The 26,101-nt window shown below is 36.8% G+C and overlaps 1 protein-coding gene across 1 annotated transcript in view; it reads right to left on the bottom strand.

Annotated features, from left to right (window-relative positions):
• The window catches only part of LOC102425961 (ATP-binding cassette sub-family A member 8-like), a 46,698-nt gene extending 20,920 nt beyond the window's left edge, over positions 1-25,778 (bottom strand). Inside the window, exons 1-17 of the mRNA XM_023748627.1 lie at positions 25,713-25,778; positions 25,558-25,617; positions 24,891-25,032; positions 24,413-24,598; positions 23,032-23,179; positions 19,667-19,835; positions 17,615-17,673; positions 16,793-16,903; positions 15,838-16,013; positions 15,237-15,356; positions 14,856-14,994; positions 14,160-14,250; positions 12,743-12,882; positions 11,997-12,116; positions 4,623-4,821; positions 2,850-3,016; positions 62-195 (exon numbers count right to left, since the gene is read on the bottom strand). Coding sequence (XP_023604395.1) covers positions 62-195; positions 2,850-3,016; positions 4,623-4,821; positions 11,997-12,116; positions 12,743-12,882; positions 14,160-14,250; positions 14,856-14,994; positions 15,237-15,356; positions 15,838-16,013; positions 16,793-16,903; positions 17,615-17,673; positions 19,667-19,835; positions 23,032-23,179; positions 24,413-24,598; positions 24,891-25,032; positions 25,558-25,604 — 2,148 coding nt within the window. The 5' untranslated portion in view covers positions 25,605-25,617; positions 25,713-25,778. The remainder of the gene's footprint in view (positions 1-61; positions 196-2,849; positions 3,017-4,622; positions 4,822-11,996; positions 12,117-12,742; positions 12,883-14,159; positions 14,251-14,855; positions 14,995-15,236; positions 15,357-15,837; positions 16,014-16,792; positions 16,904-17,614; positions 17,674-19,666; positions 19,836-23,031; positions 23,180-24,412; positions 24,599-24,890; positions 25,033-25,557; positions 25,618-25,712) is intronic.
• Positions 25,779-26,101: the final 323 nt, after the last annotated feature.

The raw sequence follows: 26,101 nt of genomic DNA, 5'->3' as shown, positions 1-26,101 counted from the left end.
ATTGATAGTTTATTAGCTTTGCACACCTGTAGGATAATTTTTTAAATGGAGACCAGCATACCTTGTCGTGACCAGACACTATAATGGCTCCATTATAAGATGGATCGTCTATACCATTTCTATTTCCAGATGCATCCACTTCCAAAGCTATGTTCTGAAGCTCCACGGAATGTATGAAGTCATCAATGCTTGCCCCTAAATTGTAGTTTAATGTATTAGGTATCTCAAAACAAAGAAAATCAACGTCAACTAGTGCAGTGAAATGAAAATTAATGACCTTATGCAATATTTACTGTAATATGGACTGTTAGGATATCTTTCCACATAATAACATGCATGCTACTGTGAATTTATAAATCTACTCACTTTGATGGATTTTACTTTATAACATATTTATTCACTATGATCACTGTTATATGGTGCATATGTAATAGATTTTTCTCCAAGAAGATTTCATTGAGTAGCTATACCAATATGGCTTTAATGACATAGATAATCTCTACTAATTAATCACCAAATTGGCTAAGTCTCACTTCACTCTCACTAGATTGTTAATTGATTTTCAAAATGGTTCTTGATACAGGAAGACAACTTGTTGAATGGCTATATAAAGAGCTCCATAAACCTTCTCCCCAGAAAAACAACCATAACTTGTAAAAATTACTAAAAATCCCCAAGATGACATTTTTTTATTATCTTAAAGACATACAGAAAATGAAAAAAGAAATTTATTTAAGAAAAATCTACTAAATCTGTATAAGAACACTAAGAAACTGTGACAAAGACCTATACCTTCACAACTCTTTCGGTCAAGGGCATGTACCTGGGTTGCGGGCACATCCCCAGTGGGAGATGTGCAGGAGGCAGCTGGTCGATGTTTCTCTCTCATCGATGTTTCTAACTCTCTATCTCTCTCCCTTCCTCTCTGTAAAAAATCAATAAAATATATTAAAAAAAAGAAAGAAAAATCTACTAAATCTGTGTAAGAACACTAAGAAACTGTGACAAAGACCTATACCTTCACAACTCTTTCTTGATCAGCATAACAAAAGCTCCCCTCTGAATGGGTTAGAGAAGGGTTTAGGGGATTCTACCTCCTCAAACCCAGTCTATAGTGTCTTCCAGGGAGGAACTGTGATGAGGATGATTGAAAACCATTTCTCCATAAATTAGAGCGTCTCCCTTATGGGTAAGAAGAGAACTCCAGATCTCTCAGCCCCCCATTTCTGGTGGTTTCAAGATCCTGCTACATGAAGTTGGAGGGAATGGGAAAGTTTGGTGGCCTGACCCTCCCAGGAAGATAACTGGAAATCTATTGAAGTTGCATCCCTTCCTCACACCACACACAAAAATGAACTCAAAATCCATCACAGACTCAAAATGTAAGAACTAAAAGTATAAGAGCCTTAGAAGAAAATACAGGAGTAAATGTTTGCATTAGGCAAAGTCTACTTAAATATATCATCAAAATCACAGGAAAGGGGAAAAATAAGTTGGACTTCAGAAAAACTAAAACATTATGCCTCAAAGGATACCAATAACAAAGTGAAAAGATAATCTACAGGATGAAATAAGATATTTGCAAGACATTTACAGTTGATTCTTATTATTCACAGTAGTTATGTACTTACTTCTATAAAGTCACTAGAAAGTTATCATAAACACTAAATTAGTGAATACTGGGTCAGTGCTTATAGGGAAAACACAGGTTTAGGTCTCTGTAAGCCTCTGGTCTATAACCAACCAGTGCATTATTTTATTTTATGTATGTTTCTGTATATTCATTGTTGATTCATTAACCTTGATCTCCCAGACAACACAAAACTAACCTAACACACATATTTTCTTTGTAAGGTACATCACAGCCTTCTTTACTTAGGAATATAAAATAGCACTTCAGCACTACAATTGGGGGTATATTATTTACTTTTTAATAATTTGTTTTTTTTATGTATAGAAATTAGAATCCTCACAAAATGCTAATGCAAATGTAAATTAATGCAGTCACTTTAAAAAATAGTTTGACAGTTCCTTAAAAGATAAAATATAATCACTATATAACACAACAATTCTACTCCAGGTTTATATCCGAAAGAAATGAGTAAAATCACATTCACTTAAAAGCTAGTACATGGATGTTTATAGCGGCATTATTCAAAATTGCAAATTATTGAAAAAACCAATTAAAATACACCCCTCTGATGAATAATAAAATGTGGTATATCCATTCAATAGAACATTATTCAACAATTTAAAAAATGAAGTATTGACTCATGTTACAACATAGATGAACTTTGAAAACATTCTAAGTGAAAAAAGTCAGTCACAAAAGATCATACATATAGTGTATGGACCTACTCCTATTAAATGTCTAGAGTAGCAAATCCATAGAAATAGAAAATAAATTTGTGATTGATCAGAGCTGGGGGCATAGTGAATAAAAATAATTACTAATGATATGAGATTACTTTTTGAGATGACAATATTCTAAAATGAATTGTATTGAAGATTATATGATTCTGTGAATACACTAACAGCCATTAAACTGTACATTTTAAATGAATAAATATGGTATTTGAATTATATCTTAAGCAATTAAAATGTGTTTTGGAGTATAAACATTTTTATTTTGCAAAATGTCATCAGATCATTTATTTTTCCTTGACAAATACTTTCTTAATTCCTGCTCTATTTTGGGATTGTATATTCATCATCTCCAACCTTCATAAATTGTTTAGAACACCTGCTGAAGAAGCAAAAAGCTCATTTTTTTCTCTCATGTTTATGTTGTCTAAATGATGCTCTGAACAGTGAATGTATTGGAGAAGAATTATTCACCACATTATTACCTGTATTATTGATGATTAATAATTGAGTGAGAGGATCATGCGGTGGTTGTCCAGGAGCAAGGAAGTATAAATGGGGAGAAAGTTCCCATGTGTAAATGACATCATACGTACTGAAGATGATGTAGTCCCACAGAACAGAAAAAACTCCAATTCCTAGAATCAATAGCCTACACAGAAGAAAATTGCCAGTGTGAATGCATAGTCATGTCCTAACCTTTTAAAATGACCTAGGCAGATTCTAATTGAATGAGATCAATAAACTATGAAAACTAAACATATAGCCCTCTGACTCAGTTACTGAGTACCCTGTCCTTTTCCTACCTCTAAGTTAGAGATGATAAATTGTACATTTATCCTTTTGTTCATTTCTCTGGTTCCTCTCTGGCCATGAGCCACCCTGTACACTATCATGGGACATGTGTCCTTTAACTCTGTGTTTAGATTCTGCCTCTTCCTAGAATTCCAGTGTGGTGTTCATTCACCAACAATTTATACTGAATTTTCTTCATGGCCAATCCTCTTCACTTAGTCCTGTGATGACTGCATGGTTTCTTGAATCTCCAGGCTCAAATTTTCAATTATTTTTTAATCTTTATTTTCCTGTGCTCTCCATTTTAAATAAGTTGAAAATTTTTTATTATCTTTTCATGATATCTTATTTTGTAAACTTTCTTCATTTTTAATTTCTAATTTTATGAAATATCCTGTGGCAATTCTTGCTAAAGGAATGGCATCTCTTGAGGCACCGTTATATGGTGTTGCCAGATTTAGCTTAAAGATTTTGTTAAATCATGCTCATCTCCTAGTCAAATATTCTCAATGAATTCTCATTACTTATTTATTTAGCAAGTACTTATTGAGATTCTATTATGTGCCAACCCAACTATTTCCTTGATGCTTAATCAACATATTCATAGACAAGGCACATAATTTGATCGATAGCCAAAATCCCATGGACACCAGGGTGCTACTGAGAGGTGACATGATTCTTAGGAGCAGCGATGGTGCCCATTATGCACACAGTATGTATGGAGAGTGAGCTACCATCACCTAAGAGGGCTGGAGGGAAGTTAGGACATCTAGGTTAGAGCAAGTAGGACATAATGGGAGAGTCAGGACTGCTAGGGCTATGTCAGTAGCATGACTAGATAACAACTAAAATGAGACATTGGCATATGGACACGGGAAATAAGGTCTACATCCAAATGTTTCTGTCATCTGCCATAGAAAATCTAAAGGAGAGCCAATAGTCTAGCAGGTTTGACTCAGTTAATGGAGAGTCAGTCCACAGACTAAAGGGCCCCGGGTTCCATTCTGGTCAATTGCATATACCTCGGTTATAAGCTTGATTCCTGGTTGGGGAGAGTGCCGGAGGCAACCAATTGATGTGTCTCTCTCACACTGATGTTTCTCTCTCTCTCTGTCTCTCCTACTCCCTTTCATTCTCTCTAAAATCAATAGAAACATATACTCAGGTGAGGATTGACAAAAACACACACCAAAAAAGACCCCAAAATAAATAAGGGATAGCAAATATTACACAAAAACTTACATTAATTGAACTCTTCCCCTAAAATTGGCTCTAAGATCGTATAAATTCCACTTGCTAGTCAGCTAGTAGATAAAAATTAGGCCTATGAACTAGATTGAGGATTATACTTTATCCAGTTTTGCAGATGCAGACATTTATTTTTGTTTGTTTTTTCTTGTTTTTAGGCCTTAGTATTTTTTAATGCATTGACTGACCAAAAGCTATGGCACTCTAATACTCACAGTGATAAAAGAGATTTTCTATCCTGCTTTAGCTTTAATAAGCGGACCCTTGCAATTGCACAGATTTGCTGTCTCCACAGAGCCATGCCACCTAGTCTTTCCTTCATCTCACTTAGTGAAGAGAGAACTTGTTCCATCTCACAAAGTCTTTCTGTGTCTTCAGCTCCTTCTGCGTGTACTTCCCCAGATGTGGCAATACCTGCCAAACACAAAATAAGTAATGCATAAAAAGTCCACTTCAGAGGGGGAGAAAAAATGGCGGAGGTATAGATGGATGTGTCCAGTGCCTTGTCCAGGAGCTGTTAGGGTGAGCAACTGAAGTGGGTAACATACAGCCCAAATAAGCAGAGGATATTCAGCTGAGAGACAGTTTGCAGCCGGGAGAGTTGGAGGAATCCTGGAGAAAGCAGGCGGTGGTTAGACTGCGGCTTAAATCTCTCCCAGAGTGCCAGCTCAGCCGCGGAGACCCCGCCATCTTGAGTGGCTGTTTTTTGGAAATGTATACTGTACACCCAAAGACCTGGCATCCAGAGATCAGCTGCTAACCTGGAAACACCAGATCTGGGACAGCATGACTATGTGGAGTCCTGTTTCTCATGGAAAGCAGATCCAAGCAACAGCAGCCTCCTGATCACCACACCCTCTGTCTAAGGAACAGCAGCTGTGTGTGAAGCCTCCACCCACCAGCCAGAAGAGCCACCACAGCTGTAAACAGCACCCACCAGAGGATCTGCTGCCAACTGAGGAGCAGCTGCTACCACAACCGCCCAAGGAGCAACCACAGCCCGAGGAGCCACTGCCACCCAACGAGCAGCCACTGAATGACTCAACATCTAGATATGTCAGTGAGATCAAACATGGGTAGGCAAAGAAACCCCCAAAGAAAAGAAAAGGAGGTCTCGCCAGAAAAGCAGCTAAGTGATACAGAGGCATGCAACATGACAGAAAAAGAATTCAGATTAAGGGTCCTAGAGTGCATAAACCGGATGGAGGAAAAAATCAACAACTTATGCAAGAAGGAAGAAGAAACAGATGAAAAATAAATAACTTATGTAAGAATCAAAAAGAAATGGATGAAAAAAATCAATAACTTAGGTAAGAACAAAGAAGAAATGAAGAGTGACATAGCTGCAATAAAAAACACCATTGAAAGTATCAACAGTAGACTAAGAGAAGCGGAGGACCAAATTAGTGAATTAGAAGACAAGGAAGCAAAACACACCCAAACTGAACTGCAATTGGAGAAAAAAACTAAAAGACAGGAGGAGAGCCTAAGGGAGTTTTGGGACAACATGAAACGAAACAACATACGAATAATAGGGGTGCCAGAACAACAGAAAGAGGAACAAGGGTTAGAAAACCTATTCAAAGAAATAATATCAGAAAACTTCCCTGAGGTGGGGAAGAAAAGAGCCTCACAAGCACAGAGAGTCCCAAACAAGGTGAACCCGAAAAGACCCACACCAAGACACATCATAATTACCATGGCAAATGTTCAGGACAAAGAGAGAATCTTACAGGCTGCAAGAGAGAGACGGAAAGTTACATACAAGGGATCTCCCATTAGATTATCAAATGATTTCTCATCAGAAACACATCAGGCCAGAAAAGAATGGACGGAAATTTACAAAGTGATCCAAAGCAAAGGACTGAATCCAAGAATACTCTATCCAGCAAGGCTATCATTCAAAATTGAAGGGGAAATAAGAAGCTTCACAGACAAAAAAAGGCTAAGGGAGTTTATCACCACCAAGCCAGCAATGCAAGAAATGCTAAAAGGACTGGTGTAAAAAGAAGAAATAAAAAGCTCAGAAAGAAAACAGCCACACACAAAAAGAAATGGCTACAAACAAGTACCTTTCAATAATAACTTAAAAACGTAAACGGACTAAATGCTCCAATCGAAAGACATCCAGTGGCTGAATGGATAAAAAAACATGACCCATACATTTGCTCTCTATAAGAGACCCACCTCAGAAGAAGGGACTCACACAGACTAAAAGTGAAGGGATAGAAAAATATCTTTCAGGCAAATGGAAATGAAAAGAAAGCTGGGGTAGCAATACTTACATCTGACAATATAGACCTCAAAGTGAAGGCCATAACAAGAGATAAGGAAGGCCACTTCATAATACTAAAGGGATCAATACAACAAGAAGATATAACCCTGATAAACATTTATGCACCCAAAGCAGGAGCACCCAAATATATAAAAAAACTCCTGGAAGATATCAAAGGAGAGATCGACAATAATACAATCATAGTAGGGGACTTTAATACACCACTGACATCACTGGATAAATCCTCTAGACAAACAATCAGCAAAGAAACAGCAATCCTAAATGACTCACTAGATCAGATGGACTTGATTGACATCTTCAGAACACTTCACCCCAAAGCCATGGAATATACATTCTACTCAAGTGCTCATGGGTCATATTCAAAAATAGACAACATATTGGGTCACAAACAAAGTCTCCCCAATTTCAAGAAGATTGAAATCATACCAGCCATCTTCTCAGACCACAATAGCATAATATTAGAAATAAACTACAATAAAAACAACCCAAAATACTCAAACACTTGGAAGCTGAATAGCATGTTATTAAATATTGATTGGGTTACCAATGAGATCAAAGAAGAAATTAAAAACATCCTGGAAACTAATGACAGTGAAAACACTACAATCCAAAACCTATGGGACACAATGAAAGCAGTCCTGAGAGGGAAGTTTATAGCTCTACAGGCCTATCTCAAAAAACAAGAAAAAATGGTAGTAAATCATCTAACTCTACATCTTAAAGAATTAGAAAGAGAGCAACAAGAAAATCCCAGAGTGAGCAGGACGAAGGAGATAATAAAGATTAGAGAAGAAATAAATGACATAGAGACCAAAAAAAACAATACAGAAAATCAATGAAACCAAGAGCTGGTTCTTTGAAAGGGTAAACAAGACTGATGAACCTCTAGCCAGGCTCACCAAGAAGTAAAGAGAGAGGACCCAAATAAACAAAATCAGAAATGATAGAGATGAAATAACAACAGACCCCACAGAAATACAAATGATTGTTAAAAAATACTATGGACAACTCTACTCCAACAAACTAGACAACCTGGAGGAAATGGACAAAATCCTAGAAAAATACATTTCAAAACTCAATCAGGAAGAATCTAAAAACCTCAATAGGCCAAAAGCTATGGAAGAAATTGAAGCAGTCATCAAAAAGCTTCCAGCAAACAAAAGCCCAGGACCAGACGGCTTCACAGGGGAGTTTTACCAAACCTTCAAGGAAGAACTAAAATCTATCCTCCTCAGACTACTACAAAAAATTCAAGAGGAAGGAACACTTCCAAGCTCATTTTATGAAGCCAGCATCACCCTGATACCAAAACCAGGTAAAGACAACACAATGAAAGAGAATTACAGGCCAATATCTCTCATGAACATAGATGCCAAAATCCTCAACAAAATCTTAGCAAATCAGATCCAGCAGTACATCAGAAAGATCATACACCATGACCAAGTAGGATTTATCCCAGGGATACAAGGATGGTACAATATCCCCAAATGAATAAACGTGATACATCACATAAACAAATTGAAAGAAAAAAACCACATAGTCATATCAATTGATGCAGAAAAAGCATTTGACAAAATCCAACACCCATTTTTGATAAAAACTCTCAGCAAGGTGGGAATAGAAGGATCATACCTCAACATCATAAAAGCCATATATGACAAACCCACAGCCAACATCATACTCAATGGACAAAAGCTAACACCATTCCCCTAAGAACAGGAACAAGACAGGGATGCCCACTCTCACCACTCCTGTTCAACATAGTCCTGGAAGTGTTAGCCATTGGAATTAGACAAGAAGAAGAAATAAAAGGCATCCAAATTGGAAAAGAAGAAGTAAAACTGTCCTTATTTGCAGACGACATGATATTATACATACAAAACCCTAAAGACTCCATCAAAAAACTACTAGACTTAATACATGAATTTGGCAATGTTGTAGGATACAAAATTAACCCCAAGAAATCTAAGGCATTTCTATACACCAATAGTGAACTTACAGAAAGAGAGACTAAGAAAACAATCCCATTTACCATCGCACCAAAAAAATTAAGATACCTAAGAATCAACTTAACTAAGGAGGTAAAAGACCTCTACTCAGAAAACTACAGGACGTTGAAAAAAGAGATAGAGGAAGACATAAACTGATGGAAGAACATACCATGTTCATGGATTAGTGGAATCAACATCATTAAAATGTCTATACTACCCAAAGCAATCTATATATTCAACACACTTCCCATTAAAATACCAATGGCATATTTCACAGATCTAGAACGAACTCTCCAAAAATTCATCTGGAATAAAAAAAGACCCCGATTAGCTGCAGTGATCCTGAGAATGAACAAAGTAGGTGGGATCTCAATACCAGATAGCAAGCTGTATTACAAAGCCACTGTTCCAAAACTGCCTGGTACTGGCACAAGAACAGACATATAGATCAATGGAATAGAATAGAGAGCTCACAAATCGGCCCGAACCAATATGCTCAATTAATATTTGACAAAGGAGGCAAGAACATACAATGGAGTCAAGATAGTCTCTTCAATAAATGGTGCTGGGAAAATTGGACACATACATGCAAAAAAAATGAACCTATACCACCAACTTACACCATACACAGAAATAAACTCAAAATGGATAAAGGACTTAAATGTATGACTAGAAACCATAAAAACACAAGAAGAATCCAAAGGCAACAAAATCTCAGACATATGCCAAAGCAATTTCTTCACCGATACAGCTCCTAGGGCATTGGAAACTAAAGAGAAAATAAACAATTGGGACTAAATAAAAATAAAAAGCTTCTGCACAGCAAAAAACCATCAACAAAACAAGAAAGCCCACTGCATGGGAGAACATATTTGCCAATGCCATATCTGAGAAGGGCCTAATCTCCAACATTTATAGGGAACTCATATAACTTAACAAAAGGAAGATAAACAATCCAATCAAAAAATGGGCAAAGGATCTAAATAGACACCTTTTAAAAGAGGATATTCAGAAAGCCAAGAGACATATGAAAACATGCTCAAAGTCACTAATCATCCAAGAGATGCAAATCAAAACAACAATGAGGTACCATCTCACACCTGTCAGAATGGCTATCATCAACAAATCAACAAGCGACAAGTGCTGGAGAGGATGTGGAGAAAAAGGAACACTCGTGCACTGCTGGTGGGAATGCAGACTGGTGCAGCCACTATGGATGACAGTATGGAGTTTCCTCAAAAAACTAAAAAAGGAACACCCATTTGACCCCGTGATCCCACTTCTAGGAATATGTCTCAAGAAACCAGAAACACCAATCAGAAAGGATATATGCACCCCTATGTTCATAGCAGCACAATTCACCATAGCTAAGATCTGGAAACAGCCTAAGTGCCCATCAGTAGTTGAATGGATTAGAAAACAGTTGTACATCTACATGATGGAATACTATGCTGCTGTAAAAAAGAAGGAATTCTTAACATTTGCAACGACATGGATGGAACTGGAGAGCATTATGCTAAGTGAAATAAGCCAGTTAATGAAGGAAAAATACCACATGATCTCACTCATTTATGGATAATAAAGACCATTATAAAGTTATGAACAAAAATAGATACAAAGGCAGAGCAGCCTCAAACAGACTGTCAAACTATAGCAGGAAGGCTGGGGAGGGTAGGGGGGCAGAAGGGGGAGTAAGAGATCAACTGAAGGACTTGTATGCATGCATATAAGCATAACCAATGGACATAAGACACTGGGGGGTAGGGGAGGCCAAGGGATTGTCAAGGGCGGGGGAAAAAATGAGACATTTGTAATACCCTTTGTAATACTTTAAGCAATAGAACAATTTAAAAAAAGCCCACTTCAGATGGACTTTACTGAGCTTACTATAGGCATTTGTTATATTAAGGACATCACAGATAACATCCCCTCATACTGTAGGCACTTGAACAAAAGGACCAGAAAGAAAATCTTAGATGGACACAGACAATATATTAAAGAGGCTAAGATAAGTATGTAAGATCATCATAGTACCTAGGTGTGACTTGGAAACTTGGGAAAGGAAACAATTATCTTAGGTGCTCACCTAGAGAAACAAGTTACAAATTGACATGCTACAAACTAGGGAGTTAACTGTAAATTAAACCTAACTATAGCAACAACCACATTAAAAATAATGGACTAAACATGCCGCTATAAGAAATGTCTCAATAAGCAAAATTCAACTATATGCTGTTTATAAGAAATGCATTTTAAATGGAAAGCATAAACAGGTTAAAAAAAGTTTAAAGTCATAAATTACATTAAAATTAAAGCAATCTATAATAATAAAAGCATAATATGCAAATCGACTAAAAGGCTGAACAGCTGATTGACCGTCCGGATGACCTTCTGGATGACCTTCCGGATGAAGCCAGGGCTGGAGGGCCTACACTTGCATGGATTTCATGCTTCGGGCCTCCAGTTGTATTAATATTAGACAAATTAGGCTTCAGTATAGAGAGAAAAGGGAAGGAAGTATAGTTGAAGAAATAGTGGCTAAAATCTTCCCAAATGTGATGAAAAACTCTAATCTTCATATATAGGAAGCTCAACAAATACCACATATGATAAACAGAAGGAGGTCCACACCTGAAGACATCATAGTTGAATTCTCAAAGCCAAAGACAGAAAGCATCAGGAGAAAAACAACTCATCATACATAGAAATCCTCAATTCAGAAACTATGGAGACCAACAGTCAGCGTGATGTCACATTCAAAGTGCTTGGAGAGAGATTTAGAATAAGTGTTTTGTCTGAAATTGCTCTTGGAAAATGGGATACGATGAGGGCTATGAGCCTTGGGTAGAAGAAAATGGACCGTTTTTAATATCAAGGCAATATTGGCCATGGAGGTAACAAAAGTGACAGCGATGCACTTCACCTTAATATTTTCTTGTCCAAAAATGGCCTTAATCATGGAACCCCACATGTAATCATGTTATTGAATCATGTTATTGGAATGGTGTCTGCCTTTTTTTTTAAAGTTTTTTATTTATTGAGTTTTAGAGAGAAGAGGAAGGAGAGAGAGAGAGAGAGAGTGAGAGAGAGAGAGAGGTGTTGTTCCACTTATTTATGCATTCATTGGTTGATTTTTGTATGTACCCTGACTAGGGATCCATCCTGCAATCTTGGTGTATCGAGATGATGATCTAAGCAACTGAGATACTCAGCCAGGGCCTGGAATGGTGTCTTCTTGAACAATATACTAAACCAGGTGTTATGAATACCCTTACATGATCATTTTCATGCATTTTATTTACCTGGTTCATCAACAGTTGATTTTCCTTCTAGTTTCAGGAACACCTCATTCAAGGTTGGCATGGAAACACCATAATTCTCAATTCCCAGGTCAGGACAGAGATCAAGGTTCTCATAAAGTTCTAAAAACACATACACAATAGCAAATCAAAACAAGCATAGTGTATCAATTAGAATATAATATTTCCCACTGTAGATAAGAGTCTTGTGGGGAGCAGCTATAGGGTTAAGCCTCGGACTGACCTGTTGGCAAAGTCACAAACAAGTCCCAGCTTAGAGGGCACAGTCCTCTTACCATAATTAGGCTTGACCTTATGACGCTCCCTAGATCTTATCTGGGAAGCTAATGGGCTGAGGGAAGTGCAGCAAGAACAAGAACAAAAACAAGTGAAACTCACAAGAACAGTGTAACTTTGGTAACCACTACCTTGTTTACCTCTGACTATAAAATAAAGGCTCAGCTTGCCTCTGCATCTCTCTCTGTGGCCTCAGCCAGGCACGGGGAAGATCCATGGAGTATCTGTCTCCATGTAAATCATTCTTCCAGACTCCGTCCACACCTTTGGGAACACCTGGACCGCTGGGGCTGGACCCTGGCAGAGTCTAGTTATTCTTATCTCGTGTTTTAGATACCTGAACACATTGTACTACTATGCTCTTAATAAACGTTAGTTACAGTAATTATCATAGATATTATTTTTATGAATAACATTTATGTATTTCATTTCTTGATATTCTTGTACATTACCTGGAAATTTATTTGTTCTTTCCAAGGGCAATGCATAGACAAGTTTTCCTTCACATTTCGCTGATAATTTGGCATCAGGGATGTGCTTTGTAACAATGGATGTTATTTTTTCTTGAACACACATTTCATTCAACTGCAAACTGGTGATAAAAAATAGATCTGTGTTATCTAACATTGTCTCCAATTGCATGAAGAAAATTACTTGTCTCTAGGAGACAAAGAAAAATCACATAAAATCTAATGCAAGAAACAGGTCACCCAGCCCATCAGTAGATGAATGGATTAGAAAACTGTGGTACATCTACACGATGGAATACTATGCTGCTGTTAAAAAGAAGGAACTCTTACCATTTGCAACAGCATGGATGGAACTGGAGAGCATTATGCTAAGTGAAACAAGCCAGTCAATGAAGGAAAAATACCACATGATCTCACTCTTTCGTGGATAATTAAGACCATTACAAACTTTCGAACAATAATAAATACAGTGGCAGAGCTGCCTCAAACTGATTGTCGAACTGCAGTGGGAAGGCCAGGGAGGGTTGGGGGACAGGAGGGAGGGGAGTAAGAGATCAACCGAAGGACTTGTATGCATCCATGTAACCATAACTAATGGACATAAGACACTGGGGGGTAAGGGAGGGCAGGGGCTTGTCAAGGGTGGTGGGGGGGGAAGGACACTTATGTAATACCCTTTGTAATACTTTTAGCGAAAAAAAAAAAATAAAGAGTACTCTAAAAGAAAAAAAAAAAAAGAAACAGGTCACCCAAACATGAAATAAGAGGTCGAAAAATCAGATTATATATAGTGCCTACTTCCTAAAGTAAAAGATTTAATTACAATAATGTTAAGCATCTTATCTCTGAATCAATCAATAATAACAGAATATGTTACTATCTAAAAATAGTAATAAAATAAAATGAAGAGAATAACAGGAGAGAAAGAACAAGAGAGAAGAGGAAGAGCTAGGGGAAAGAGAAGAAACAAGGAGTCTGCTTAAGAGACTGTTAAAACCCTGGGTGAGAGATGATGAGGTTGTGAAATACAATGTCAGTTGAGAAAGTTCCCTTAATACATACCTTTCTTACCAAATAATGTGTTGTGGATATATTTTCTATCACATTTATCTAAACTTTTTTGTTATCTTATATTCTCAATTTCTAAAATCTGCCAATCAATAATTCATATACACATACTATATACTCTATATATCTATATCTATTTCTCTATTCTAATCTCTAATCTCTATATCTGTCTATACATCTCATTTTTATTTGTGTATATGTGTATATATGTATACATCAACATCTGTATATAATAATCAAAAGTCTCCTTGTGTGCTGTGATGCGTTGCTCTGAGCATCATGTCTTGCTTCAGCCCATTTCTCATTCTCCAGCCTCTTCAAGTGGCCATACCTTAAGTGATACCCAATCCCCCATTTCTTCTTTAGAAACAGACTTGAGCCTGCACACTTCAGCTTCCCTTTGGAGAGAAACACTTTCCTGTCTGAAAGGGAAGAAGCAAAGAAGAAAATTTGTCAAGAAGTTGACCGTTCTTTCCCCAAAAAAGATAGGTCATTGTCTGCGTGATCCAACTCTAATTCAGGAGCTTCTGTATTTTCACATACAGGGCTTCATAAAAACTCAATAAAATAGACACATTTTTTCTTATTTATATACTTTAGACTGTTGTTTTCCCTTCCAGCCAGTCATAGAGGTTTTGCAGATAAATCTTTGAATATAGAGAATCATCACATTATACATTTTAATGGACCAAACATCAAAATTGTTTGAATATTTTAAGTTGATTTCCTTCAATTTTGAGTAAAAGGACCGATGCCTTTGAATATAGACTCTTCCTTCAAAATAAGTGAGTTTCCTGGCAGATCATACCTCCATGAAATCAAAGGATACAAAATCCTAGGACATACATAGAAGTGGTTGGGAGTAAGATTCTTGGGCCAGTTCATATCATTGCCAGCTGTTCCAATGGCTGGTTACAGCTGGGAGACCAGGTTACACAATACAGCTGCTGAGCATATAATCCATATTTCTCAAATCTCATGAAGTTTTCATCATGATACTTAAAGGAAACCAGTATCCAGTACTTACCAGCCAGGATATCAGCCTCATCCATGAACTGGGTACTGAACACGATCACATGATCCATTTTCCGCTCCTTCAGCAAGTTCCACACTTGATGCCTTGAAAAGGGATCCAACCCAGCAGTTGGTTCATCCAATAGGAAAATCTACAGTGGAGGGGTGTATATAAAAGGATCTTTCCAATAAAGTATATAGCTCTTCCAGAAAACACGTTGAAACCATGTTATTTATATTTCAAAGATCATTGTGGTTAGGACTTTGTTCTTATATATAATGTCCCATCATAAATATTTTATCACAGATGTCCTTTTCAAATAAAAGGTTGGAACTACTATGGAAAGTTTTAATTTAAAAAATTTAATCCATCTCTAAATTTCATCTTATTTACCTGAGGATCTCCTAAAATGGCAATCCCAAAAGTGAGTTTTCTTTTCTGTCCACCACTTAAGTTTTGAGCAAGGACGTCTTCAATACTGTCCATTTGCAACTCCAGCACAACTCTTTGTATCTAACCAAATGACAACATTTGTGTCATGATACAAGATTCCTTTCTGTTTTTATTTTTACATTGATAAATACAAAGCAGGAAAGTGTAATGGTTAAAAGCACGCATTCTGAGCCAGAATTGACTAGATTTGAATACCACTCCACATTAATTAGCTGCATAGTCCTGGTCAAGTTACTTGCTCTCTTAAACCTCAGTTTCCACATATGTAAAATGGGAGTAATAATAGCATCTATCTTATAGAGTTGTTATGGGAAATAAATGACTTAGTATATTTAAAGCTAAGGATAATGGTTGGCATATAAATTATACATAAATGTTAGATAACCATTTAACTCAGATAAATACCTAAATTAGATTTTCTGTCCAACTTTCATACAATGACTTTGTTCAAAGATAATTTAATGAAAGCATAAAAACTCAGTGCCAATAGACTTAAAGATCTCATTTTGGCCAATATGTTAGTTCTGATATTTTTATGTACCTCTTGTTCCATTTCCTGTGGTGGAATCCCTTTTATCTTAGCAAAGAGTCTGAGATTTTCTCTTACAGTGAGGTAGTCAAATTGCACATTGTACTGTGGGCAAATTCCAGTGAGCTTGCTGATATTTTCTAGGTCAGCCATTTCTGAAAGTTTATTACTATACATGGTGACGGAACCTATAACAAAGATTAAAAGTTAACATCAGATTATACTTAAGATATTTTTCTAAATGAAAAGCCACTATAGAGTTATTTATTACATTTTAGATAATACGGTTTTATCTTCAAGGTTTATACAACTCAGGTATTGTGAACTTCCATTTTAGTTGTGTGGTGTATGGGGTGGGAGAAAGGTCCCTTCTGCAGTTTTTTCCATTAAGATGTAGTCTACTTATTCTCCCCTCATAGTTAGGTGTGGTGCTATGATAAAGGGAATTTTAGCAGATGTGATATAAGCAGGGATTGCGAAGTGCCTCCACCCTGGGGTTGCCCTCTCTTTGCTTCTGGAATCATGGGCATCACTGGATGAAGAATTCCTAACTAGCTTCCTGGGGGATGTAGAAAGAGAGGTGCTGTGGTTCTAAATAGAGCCTCACATGTGTGAGTAAGGCTATGCTAAAGCGTCTGGCCCCAGGTATTTTAATCCAGACAGAAAAACCACCAGCCAACCCACCGAGTAATGAGAAATAAGCAAACATTTTTATTTTAAGCTATTGGCTTTGGGAATGCTTGTTGCGCAGCAAAAGCTAACAGATACAAGTTGGAATGTCAAAGGACCAGAAAATAAATAATGAAATAATCAAATTCCATTAAATATTGCATACCTCTATAGAATACTATTAATTAACTTCCGTTTATTTCTGGTAATCTGTTTTTGTGATTAATGATCACAAGAACTTTTTATTAACAGCTGATTTATTTGTCAGCCTGACTTTGGGGGAGAAGAACCCTCTTACCTTTGGTGGGAACAGATAACCCACTAAGAATGTTTAATAGTGTTGATTTTCCAGCTCCACTGTGACCAAGTATTGCAGTGATTTGGCCTTCATATATGTCAAATGCCATGTCTAGGAAGAAAAAAGAAAAGGAAAAAAGGCTGGGAGAAAGGAAGGAAGGAAAACAGGTAGGGAGGTAGGAAAAAAACTACAAATTTATTGTGGAGCTAAAATTTGTCTTTTTATTTCCTTGAATGGCCATGTTTTCTATATATGAATATATTAGGTTGTTAAACTCAAAATAAAAAATATGCTTTTATAAATTTATATGTGCATCCTCTTTTAAAAATTTGAAATCACTTGTTTTAAAACCAAGAAACTTCTTACTAGTATACTCTTAAGTTCATTGATATTGCTTGGTATATGGCAGGTGAATGTTAATATTTATTGACTAAATAATATAAATGATACTTTAATAGTTCAGTAAATTTTTATGTGGATAAAAATCCTTTGGTGTATATGACATTTTTGTACAAAATAAAATTAGCAATATCTACAATAGCTTTAAAATTACAGAAGAAAAATTTGGGTTTGTAGAGAACAACCCAGAATAGCCTTAGACTACCTCAGTATAACACAGCATATCTTTCAAAGTCATATATAATTTGAAAACACAATCAATTTTTTCTTTTACATAGTAGAAATAATTGTTAGAAAGGAAATTTTATCATATGACTAAATAACTAATTTCAAATCTGAAATACCACCAGTAATTGTTCACCAAGTGTAAGAAACAAGAATGAAAATCAGAAAATTATTATCAATATAATAATTAAATGTTACCTTTCAAAGCTTTTACTTTATCAGGCTTTCCTTTATATTCTTTTGTAACGTTTCTTATTCTAAAAAAAAAAGAAGAAAAAGAGGTTTCAAGTTCTGACGATTTTCTTCAGTTGGTAATTCTATGTTTGGCTGACATGATTTATGAATCTGCCCCCTTCAGGCATAGAAGAACTGGGAATTTATAGTACCCTTTGGAAATCGTGCTTGTTTGTGCGAATCAGGTAGAGTATTTTTCCCTAGCCTTGGCAGTACATAGCTTCTCCTGTGAAAAAAAATTTTTAATATGTTTTATTGATTTCAGAGAAGAAGAGAGAGGGAGTGAGAGATAGAAACATCAACGATGAGAGAGAATGACTGATTATCTGCTATTGCACCCCACACTCTGGAGACTGAGTACACAACTCAGGCATGTACCCTGACCAGGAATAGAACAATGACCTCCTGGTTCATAGATCAACATTCAACCACAGAGCCACGCAGGCTGGGACACCTGCAAAGTTTTAAAGTTTCCCTATGCTTGGAACACATCACCAGATAATATTATTCCAACGACTGAGATGGAACCTTACATTACTATTGAAAACCAGGATCATCTCTAAACTGAAAAGCTAAAGAAACTAGACCAAGAGGTAACACAGGCATCCATTCCTGAAGGGCTCATTGTGAACTACTGACTCAGGCTGGAGATACCTTTGGTTAATTTGAGTCAAGGTCAGGGTGGAGTAAGGGAGAGAGGCAAAGATCATAACAGTGAGAGCAGTGGGTTTTACAGTCCTACCCACCTGAGCTCACCCCAGCTAGAACATTTAGTAGCTGTTACCTTAGCCAATGTAATATTCTGAGTAAATTTGGATTTTGTAACCTAATAATTTGGAGTGCTTTAGGGCTGTGTTGAAGGATGAGTAAAGTATTTCATCTTGCGTGCATAGTGCTTGGTTCTTGGTAAGTATTCAGTAAACATCAGATGATATTGGTTTATGATGATGATTATGGTAATAGAAAGGAATGGAATTAGCATGTTGGGTGCTATTATAGATCTGGATTCCTAGGCATTTTACCTATTTTATTTTATCAGAAACATATCCATAAACTGCATCAAATTTATGTTTCTTATTTTGTCATGTATTCATCAACCCGGGTTCCATTCATATAGAACTGTTTAGATTTTCTCATTTCTGTTTTAATCCCATTTTACCATCATTCTACATAGTCCTTATAGTTGAGTGAGCTGCTAAAGAGAGAAAAATTAAAATAAACATATGAACACATCAACTATAGTCATTGCTTTGCTCCCAGTTGATCTGCTGGAGGTTAAACCTAGTTTAGGTCACAGGACAAATATAAGTATTGAAGATAAATATGGGACAGATTAAAATGAAAAATTAAATGGTTCTACAAGCTCAGTAGTCTGGAATAATCTGAGACAGTTCATAGAAGACTGACATATATGCTGGACACAGATAGATGAATAAAATTTGAATAGTCAGGGATGTTGAGAAATTTCTTCCTAATTTTTTATTTGAAAATAAAAGTTACTAGCATGGAACAAAGCACATTCTAAAAGGCACTTCTCCCTCAATTCCCTTTGTGACTATCTCTAGGTCTTCTCTTCCTTCCTCTTCCCTACTCTTTCATCTTCTTTGAAAGGGCAATAAATAGAAAAGAGAAGTTTAAAAATTGAGAGGAAAATATAGGAATATAATAAATGAGGTGGGAGCCATGTATGAGTAAATGTGTCCAGGCAAAGAAAAGACTGAGATGGAGGCTAAGGTTGGAGAAGACAACAGAGAGAAGATTGAGAATCCAGATGAGTGTTTTGTCAAATTATCTTTGTGGGTGAAATCTCAGTTTGTATTTAATGTAAATGTCAATAATATAAGACAAAAAAAGGTAAAGGAATTTTTTTCAGCTTGAAGTGGGAAGTGATGAATGTAGCATGGAGGAGGTTCGATGGGAGCCACCGATAGGGCATTAGAGAGAACTTGGCTTCTCTCAGGTGTGAACTACTAGCTCCTCATTCTTTGGCCTGTTCTCCATCTGCATCCTTGTTACCTGATGGCTTCTTTCCCATGGAATTCTGGAGACACTGGTTCAAAAGAGTCATTAGATGAAGGATCAGCATATATTTCATCTTCAAGGGCCACATGATCAGCATTACGTTGTCGTGACCAAAATGAGGACTTCAGGAAAAACAAGGGTGAGTATTGGTGTTCATATTCATCTATATGGCCAGGAGACAAATTCTGGGTCAATCACCACGTTAAGGGAGAGAGTCACCCCAATGCAGCATAGCAATGCAACCTTTCTGCCAATAAACTTGAAACATGGTCAACACAAAAAATACATGTTTGGATATATATAGCTTCTTAAGGAGAGAAAAGACCACTAAGATGTCTCTCTCTATTATAATTATTGTTCCTCTGGGAAGAACTGAAGCTGTGACTTTAAAAATTCTGGAGGAACTTAAATAAATGTTAAGACTCTTCTTAACCTCAAGAACATCAGATATTGCAAGACAAATGCAAGATAGGTCGGACATGCTGAACTCTATCAACACTGGCAAAGGAGGAAGACTTGAGGACTAACTATTGCATATAAATCAACAAATATTGCAAGAGAAGTTTGATTAGGATTTAATAAAAATAAGTGACAGATTGGGGAGACTGTGGCAAAAGGACTTATAGCAAATGAACACAGAGTGGAATTTCAAAAGCTAATTTGAATTCATGCCTTATCTCAACTCCAAATCTAACATTCCTCTGAAGCAAATTTATGATCTGCATTTAGAATGCATTATCCATGAACCTTTTTCTAGAAATGAATCCACAGTATATTTGCACTTAATTATCACTTCTGTTTTCTGACATGTTAATGGACATTATGAAATGGAAGAATTATTTTTCTCTAATATTCTGCAACTGGCTTCCACTGTAAGATTGATGGGTTTTCAAACTTCTGTGTACTTTTCACATGTTCAGGCATTCATCCATGCAATAAATATATTCCGACCACTCCCTACATACCTGTCATAGGTATATTATTAGTTAGTACCCATCTTTTCCCCTGGATTAGGAAGCCTAGCAAATAAAACCATGTAGTTTAATTGAATACATTCTGCCACAAGATTTATTAATACATGATTCTATCATTTTATCTAGTTAATTTTCCTTTCTCACATTGATACTTCTTATCTTTAAAAGAATTTCTAACACAGTAAACTTGGTTAAATTCAGGCTTAAGCCCAGCCTTTTTTTTTTTGAGAGAGAGATATAAAAAGTGGGCTGGGGGGCAGGGAGGGAGAGAGAAACATGGATGGGAGAGAAACATCCATCAGTTGCCTCCTACAGGCCCGCTACTGGGGATGGAACCCATCACCCAGCCAAAAAATGCCCTGACAGGGAATCAAACCAGTGACCTCTTGGTTCATGGGTTGACATTCAACCACTGAGCCACACCAGGCTAAATTCAGTCTTAATGAATGGATGGTACAACTCATTCCAACTGTATAATAAATGTATGAGCCAAAAAGTGTAGATCCTGACATCTATTTTTTCTGGGCTCTTCTAGAAGGCAGAGGTAGTTCTTGTTCTTGAGGGATTACCTAAAACAGCACATTTAAGTCACTGCTTCAAGACCTCGCTATGCATCTTCAGTCTCACTCCCTTCCCTTCTTCCCTTCCTACCTGTGTTTACTCACTGGTGGCATTTTTACCCATTCTGTGTGTTTATGCCATTAGTGATTTCCATAATTTTTCCAGCCTTACTGAAGTACAATCAACAAATAAAAATTATATATATATTTAAGGTGTTCAATGTGATGTTTTGATAAATAATGAATTTGGGGGTGGAAAGAGAATGGGGGGGAGATAAAGAATGGGGAGATCAAAAGGGGATAAAAGGGAGCTATTATAATACTATATTAAAAATAAATAAAGCAGAGAAACCTGAAAAAAATTACCATCTTCAAGCTAATTAACATATCCATCACTTCACATGGCTTCACACGGTTTCTATTTCTCTAAGTGTGTGTGTGTGTGTGTGTGTGTGTGTGTGTGTGTGTGTGTGTATGTGTGTGCGGTAAGGACACTTGAGATCTATCTTAGCAAATGTCAAGCATACAATACATTATTACTAACTATAGTTACCATGATATAAATTAGATCTCCAGAACTTCATCTTATAAATAAAAACGTGTACCCCTTAACCAACATCTCTCCTTTCTCCACTCACCCCTGTCCCCAAACCCTGGTAACCAGCATTTGACTCTCTGTTACTGTTAGTTTGACATTTTTTAGATTCCATGTATTTGTCTTTCTGTGTCTGGTTTATTTCACTTAGCATAATGCCCTCTGCGCTCATCCACCCATGTTGTTGTAAATGGCAGCATTTCTTTCTCTTTTTTTTTTTAAGGCTGGATAATATTGCATGATAGATAGATAGATAGATAGATAGATAGATAGACATACAGACAGCACATTTTCTTTATCTATTCACCCACTGATGAACAAACACTTAGGTTGTTTCCATATCCATATCTTGGCTACTCTGAATAATGTTTCAATGACCATGGGAGTACAGATCTCTTTGAGATAGTGATTTTATTTCCTTTGGATATATACTCAAATATATAAATGGATTAAATGTATAATAAAGGCCCTTGGCGTTCTGTTTTGAATGGGAAATGCAGAGGTGACACAGCCCCTGCCTTTCATTATAAAAGGAGGAAGGAAAAAATGTAGCAGTATTTCAGCTGCAAGTACTTACTAAGTCCCTGGCATGCACCAGGCACTGAGGTGGGTGCTTGGGGTTTATCTGGGAACAAAACAGAGCCCTGCTTTTGTGGCACTCATATTCTTTTGTGTTGCAGGTTGATAAAAATGAGGATTGATCACCTATTGACTTTCCTATTGTGAAACTATGCAGAGGTCTTTTTGAAATATTGGTGCCCTGGTCCCACCACGGATAAAATGAATTAGAATCTCTGGGAGTTGAGCTGGGCTTAGAAGGTTTTTCAAGTTCCCCAGGTGGCTCTGATGTACAGCCAGGGCTCAGAACCACTGAGCTAAATAGTTAGACAAAGCAGCTATAAATTTCCATGACTAAGTACCTAGCCAGACCCACTTAGGAACTAGCATCCTAAGCATCTCTTAAAAAAGAAACAAGCCACACACAGAGTAGGGTGAAGTTCAGACAAAGGCTCATCATTCTATAAGCAAAATTTAGGCTTTAGTTCTGACCAGTCAAAACAGCCAGAGAGAAATAAAGAACTGATTTGGTCACTGGCAATAACCTTGTTGACTTCAATGACCTTGATGCACAAGATAGTTCTTTAAATAAAAACAACACATGTTAGGAGATTCATTTTAGGAAACGAAATTACTTCAACGATGTTTGATTTTAATCGTATCACTACTCACTTGGCAAAATTTTTTCAAAATAAATCGTCAATACCAGGTAGAGGAAAATATCAAAAGCCAACATAAAATGTGCTGCTATTATTTGACTTGAGTAGTTTGAAAAAGCAGGAAATGCATTGGAATTCACATCATTGTCCACACGTAAAAGCTGAAAATTAAAAGGAAATTAATTAAGGGAAATTAGGCTTATGATAAATGTTAAAACAGGTTTAGCATAAAAAATAAAATAAGCTACTCTTTGCCCCATACCGGGAATACAAAGTTGAATAAAACTGACTACTTTACTCTCAAATCTATTGGAAAGCATGCGCACGGGAACAACTACAATGCAAGTTTTAAAATATGTTTCCAATGAAATGGGAGTGTTAGGAGGAGGTAGAGGAGTATGGGAAAAGATGGCATTTGAGATCTGCCTTCAATAAATCTTTCCCAAATAGAACATGGAAGGAAGGTGTGGTGTTCTTTGAAAATGTCTCCTGAGAGAGAATTCATGCTCTTGGAAAGATCGCTGGTGTGTTGAAGAAGAACGAGTGGGCTGGTCTATATGTTCAAGATAATGAGTGCTTTATAACAAGCAGTCCTTGTGTTCAGCACTAAATAACGGACCTGTAATGAGTGACATGACCATTAATTGGAAGAATGGCAAAGTAAGTTCAATGAGAGAATTAGATCAAGAGAATTGACATTTTATGAACAGAAATGTAATTTACTAAATGCATTTTTAAGGTGTTTTTAACTTTGACTTTTCTTTTCTTGAATGGTTTCTACAATCATGCCTGCTGTTCAATTACTAAGTCAAAATATGAACTGGAAGATTTATTTAGTATTAGATTTGTGACATCTTGTCCATATTTAATTAGCTGCCAAAAATAACACTCCAAGAATTATATATTGGCCTTCCATTTTTTCACTCACCTATGGTTTATTTTACTGGGCTAAGTGCTGCGAAAGCTTTTAAAACCTCACAAATAGTCTTTATTAGGATTTTATACCTTACAATACTGAGAATAGAAATGACTACAGACAGTTAAATTCCAGAGAGGAGACAAACATAGGGTTCATACACAGCAAAATAATAGTTTATTTTTCATTGAAATATAATTTATTTTATTTTATAGTCTCGTGTTCTGAGATTTGAGTTGCTCCTATAACTAAGTGCATAGAACACTCTAATTGTTGTGTTTAAGGTAATTATTATGCCTAATCTCACCAGGATGCAGTGTGTAGACACTTATCTATGTTTGCATAGCAAATGTAACAAAAATTTCAGATGTCCGTGTTTGATTTTTAATAGAGTAAATAATGTGATACCAAAAACAAAATCCCAGAGAAGAAAGATAGTTCACAAATGCCATTAATAAGTAATTAGATGGCTTCTCACCTGGCTTATTCCAAGCATGAAGGCAAAGGGGCTGAGAAAACCCAATATCCACTCCAAGGATGCAGGAAGATGCCTGTACAAGACCGTGAATCCTAGACTCCCCCAAAAGACAGTGAGAAGGAACACGACCAGGCCAGTGAGGAATGGTATCTTTATCAAGACGCTCATTAGAAAAGCCAAAGCTATCTACAGGGAGAGAAGACTAGGTTGGTTTATGTTTCTCTATAAATTATTCCTAACAGAATAACATAAGAAATTGAATATATAAAACTAGCATTATATTAATAGTCTATGTATAAAATACAAAAAGATGATCTGAAATTTGCAGTAAAAACTGGCATTACAGGTCACATACCAGTCTACAGACTTCCATGCCAACAGAGCAGGCAGAGAAGAAGAGGGATATGTAAACAACAACCTATTTGAAAACCAACACCTAATCTTGTCAGATGAGAAAAAGTGTAATTCACCAACTCACCAAAGACAATCCATAGAGGAAAAAGAGAGTGAAGACCACCATGAAGCCAGTCCAAATGACAAATTGGATAGATTTTATAATAAGCACCAATAAAAGGGTAGCGATGAAGATGAAACCAGCATAGAGCAAACCCCAGGAGAGCCTAATGTGGAAACAAAATGTTATTTTAGTATTTCGTGTTCCACTGGGAATGAACTAGTGTGGATTCAAACATACCTGGAAGAGCTCAACTTGTGACATTTTAAATTCCAATTACCCAGCCCCTATATACCACCCTGTTCTGCCAGTTTGCTCCCTCAAGTATATCCATCATACCTGATCTCCAAAAGGGCTTCTGATCCCGGACCTCTTTTTTTCCCCTTTCAGCCTCACCCTGGCTTGCACTCCCCTTCTGGCCTAGGCATTGTCATTTATCACTTCTACCACACTCTTTCCTGTAGACTCAGTGGCCATCCCCCAGGACCCCTGCTTTGCAATCTCCCCAGAAACCCAAACCTGATATTCTCTCTTCTAGATGCATAGTAACCCCTAGCCTCAGCCTCACAAGCATTCCACTAAGGACAATGTATCCCATTCATAGGAAAAAAGGTAGAAAGTCATTACATTTGCATAATGAAGTCCACTTTCCCTAAACTCCTACCTTTATTTATTGGTACACTTGACTCACCAGAATGCTGAATGTCGAAGACCCATCATTGTCATCAAACCCTTCATCCTTTTCCTCTCTCTTGTAACATTAACAGAGGCATAATAAATGAATGGGGAAAAGAAAATAAGGAAGAATAAAAGGTAGATATCCATGGTTGTCCCTCCTTGACTCACGAAGGGATGAATCTTCATATTTTTTCCAGTAACTGACATCAATTCCTCCATCACTGAGTGATTTGTTGTGATCTGAAGAAAGACAGTGACTTGTATATTCATGGATGACAGGCTCCGTTTTCTTTCAATCATCTCTTTTACTATGAACACGTAATGGGTCTGTGTGTAGCTGATGCTAGCCCAACTTTTCACTTCCCTGTTCCACCACTGGCCCGCTAGGAGCCTCTACTCCAGGCCTCCTGAACTGCACACATTTCCCCAAATTTGCTATGTGCTTTATCGCCTCCCTGCTTAACCTTGCCTGATGATTTGCTTGCAATGTCTTTATGGCATTATCTATTCAGCAAACCTCTTCCCTCAAGCTTCAGGGTGAAATGTCATTTCAATGA

The sequence above is a fragment of the Myotis lucifugus genome, unplaced genomic scaffold (assembly GCF_000147115.1).
Source record: "Myotis lucifugus unplaced genomic scaffold, Myoluc2.0 scaffold_1592, whole genome shotgun sequence".
NCBI lineage: Eukaryota > Metazoa > Chordata > Mammalia > Chiroptera > Vespertilionidae > Myotis > Myotis lucifugus.
The sequence above is the reverse complement of the archived record's forward strand: the minus strand, read 5'-3'. Positions and strand labels throughout refer to the sequence as shown.